General features: G+C 40.6%; 1 protein-coding gene across 1 annotated transcript; it reads left to right on the top strand.

Annotated features, from left to right (window-relative positions):
• Positions 1-1,953: 1,953 nt before the first annotated feature.
• On the top strand, positions 1,954-2,898 carry LOC122431333 (olfactory receptor 10T2-like). The gene has a single exon (XM_043452614.1). The coding sequence runs from the start codon at positions 1,954-1,956 to the stop codon at positions 2,896-2,898; it is 945 nt and encodes a 314-aa protein (XP_043308549.1).

Here is a 2,898-nt window from a genome sequence, read left to right as displayed (position 1 = left end):
TGAAGGGGTTGAACTAGATACTAAGAGCTAACACATCAAATACTAATGTCATTTAGAAACATAGCTGTGAACATTTGGTACTCACAAAAATGTTTTGTTTCTGGTATTATTATTACTGCCATTTCAGATGAAAACCTGAGGCACTTGAAAGCAATTTCTACAAGGTCACAAATGTAGTAGGTGGCAGAGCCATGTTCCCAGCCTAGGCAGTCGAGCTCCAAAGCCTACAGACTTCTAGCCTCACTATGCTTACGTTCCAGCAAATGATCTCAGAGCAAGCTGACAGAGAAGTAACTGCACACAGTAATCAAATCTCAGAACTACTCAACAAAGCCTTTTAGGAGAGAAATATTAACATGGGGTTTTGAAGGGTTGATGAACGTTAATTGTGTTGGCTAAAGAATTGTGAGAAAAGAAAAGCAATTTTTTGTCAGCAAAGATAGAAATTTATGATGTGTGATGACTGTAGACTAGCTAAAGAGTGGTAAAATTATAAAATCTGATAAAATGACCTGAGATAGTGATTAGAACAGAGAATTTGAGATAATCATGGGGAAATAAGAAAATTAAGAACTTAAGAAGAAAACAAGACCCATAAAGGGATATGATAATTTTATTCCAATAACAAGAAGGCTGTCATTTTTTTTTTTAAGACTGATGAATTTTCTTGTATCTTCAAAGAACAAATCAAGACCAAAGAGTGGAGATTTTAAGGAGCCATAGTTCATCTCAGGGTAAGGAGACTCTGGCCAATTAAGCCATCTGTCAAGAAAACAGTCTGCTTTGTGAGGTAATAGACTTCTTATAACTGGAACTTGACTACTGTGATTGGACAACACATATTTATATTAAAAAGTTTATAGACTTAGGTGCAGATTAGGAAAGAAGACTTCTGTTCAGTTCAGTTCAGTTGCTCAGTCGTGTCTGCCTCTTTGCGACCCCATGAACCGCAGCACACCAGGCCTCCCTGTCCATCACCAACTGCCAGAGTCTACCCAAACCCATGTCCATTGAGTTGGTGATGCCATCCAACCATCTCATCCTCTGTCGTCCCTTTCTCCTCCTGCCCTCAATCTTTCCCAGCATCAGGCTCTTTTCAAATGAGTCACTAGTGTAAAGGTTTTAGAATTATGCTATTTCTGAATCAAATCACAGGTCTCCCACAGAAAATGGTGACCTTTTTTTTCTGAGAACATTAAGGAGGCGTTTTCAGAGATTGAAGCAGTGGTCAAGAAAGTCAAGTTGTCAGCCCAAGAATTGACATGCTCTGAGCATGACTTGAGCTTTAGCTAGATTCTTAATCCCAAATTACCATGCACACATGACAAGAGAAACCCCAATATATGAGGTCATTCTAAGCCCATCTCAAAGGTTTCACAACTAATCATGAGCAAATAAATCTCAACACTTTGGTGTATGTAAGCAAGCAGTATTTGTCTCAAGTATATGAGGGACTAGAGAGATGACTTTTCAATTGTTTTTTCTAGTTCATACTTTCACAAAATTACCTTGAAGATAGGTGATTTCCAGGACTCACTCTTATGTGGGTTAAGCAAATGGTTTAATCTTTTTGAAATTCAGTTTCCATAAACTCACAGGCTTAGATGAGATGACTTTAAGATCACCTCTTGATTTAGCACATTATGTATGCACATACATTGGCACATTCTATGCCAATAAGAAGACAGAGAAATGGAAACAACTTTCAAAAATGAAAATGATGTCTTCAGATATCATTGAATTGGGAATTTTCTTATGCCACTACTCCTCAAGCCTACTGCTTTCCCCTCACCCCTTGATCAATGTGCTTAACTTGTTTGTTACTCATTTTTTCAGATTAGTATTGTCAATTTTGTACAGAAACACAGACATGATCTATTTCGGGGCATTCACTTTTGTCAAATTCTTTCTATTGCCGGTTGCAGAATGTCTGAGTCTGATTTGCAGTGACCAATGAAAAGGCAGAACCAGAGCATGATCACCGAGTTCATCCTTATAGGCTTCTCAAACCTAGGGGATCTGCAGATCCTTCTCTTCTTTATCTTCCTTCTGGTCTACCTGACGACTCTGATGGCCAATGCCACCATCATGACAGTCATTCATCTGGATCGGACTTTGCACACCCCTATGTACTTCTTTCTCTTTGTCCTCTCCTGTTCTGAAACCTGCTACACCTTGGTCATTGTACCAAAAATGTTGGCCAACCTGCTTTCCACAGCTCCAACTATTTCATTTTCTGGGTGTGTGGCCCAGCTCTATTTCTTTGTGGGCTTGGCTTGTACCAACTGTTTCCTAATTGCTGTAATGGGCTATGATCGCTATGTTGCCATCTGCAACCCTCTCAACTACACACTCATTGTCAGCAGAGCCACCTGCACACAGCTGGTTTTAGCCTCAAGTTTCTGTGGTTTCCTGATCTCTGTGGTTGTCAACGTCCTGGTGTTTAGTGTACCCTTCTGTGCCTCCAATCGGATCAACCACTTCTTCTGTGACATTTCCCCTGTCATAAAACTGGGCTGCACAGACACCAATCTGAAGGAGATGGTTATCTTCTTCCTCAGCATTCTGGTATTGCTGGTTCCCTTAGTACTGATCTTCATCTCCTACGTCTTCATTGTTTCCACCATCCTCAAGATCTCCTCAGTAGAGGGACAGCGTAAGGCCTTCGCCACCTGTGCCTCCCACCTCACAGTGGTCATTGTCCACTATGGTTGTGCTTCCTTTATCTACTTAAGGCCCACATCCCTGTACTCCTCGGATAAGGATCGGCTTGTGGCAGTGACCTATACCGTGATTACCCCACTACTTAATCCTCTTGTCTATACACTGAGAAATAAAGAAGTAAAGACAGCTCTGAAAAAGGTTCTCAATAGGTACTTGCTTTCCAAAACTGTATGA

Source organism: Cervus canadensis, chromosome 2, assembly GCF_019320065.1.
Source record: "Cervus canadensis isolate Bull #8, Minnesota chromosome 2, ASM1932006v1, whole genome shotgun sequence".
NCBI lineage: Eukaryota > Metazoa > Chordata > Mammalia > Artiodactyla > Cervidae > Cervus > Cervus canadensis.
This window is presented reverse-complemented; position numbering and strand designations above follow the sequence as displayed.

Coding starts and splice junctions, on each gene's coding strand:
- LOC122431333 (XM_043452614.1), top strand. CDS start 1,954: ATGAAAAGGCAGAACCAGAGCATGATCACCGAGTTCATCCTTATAGGC.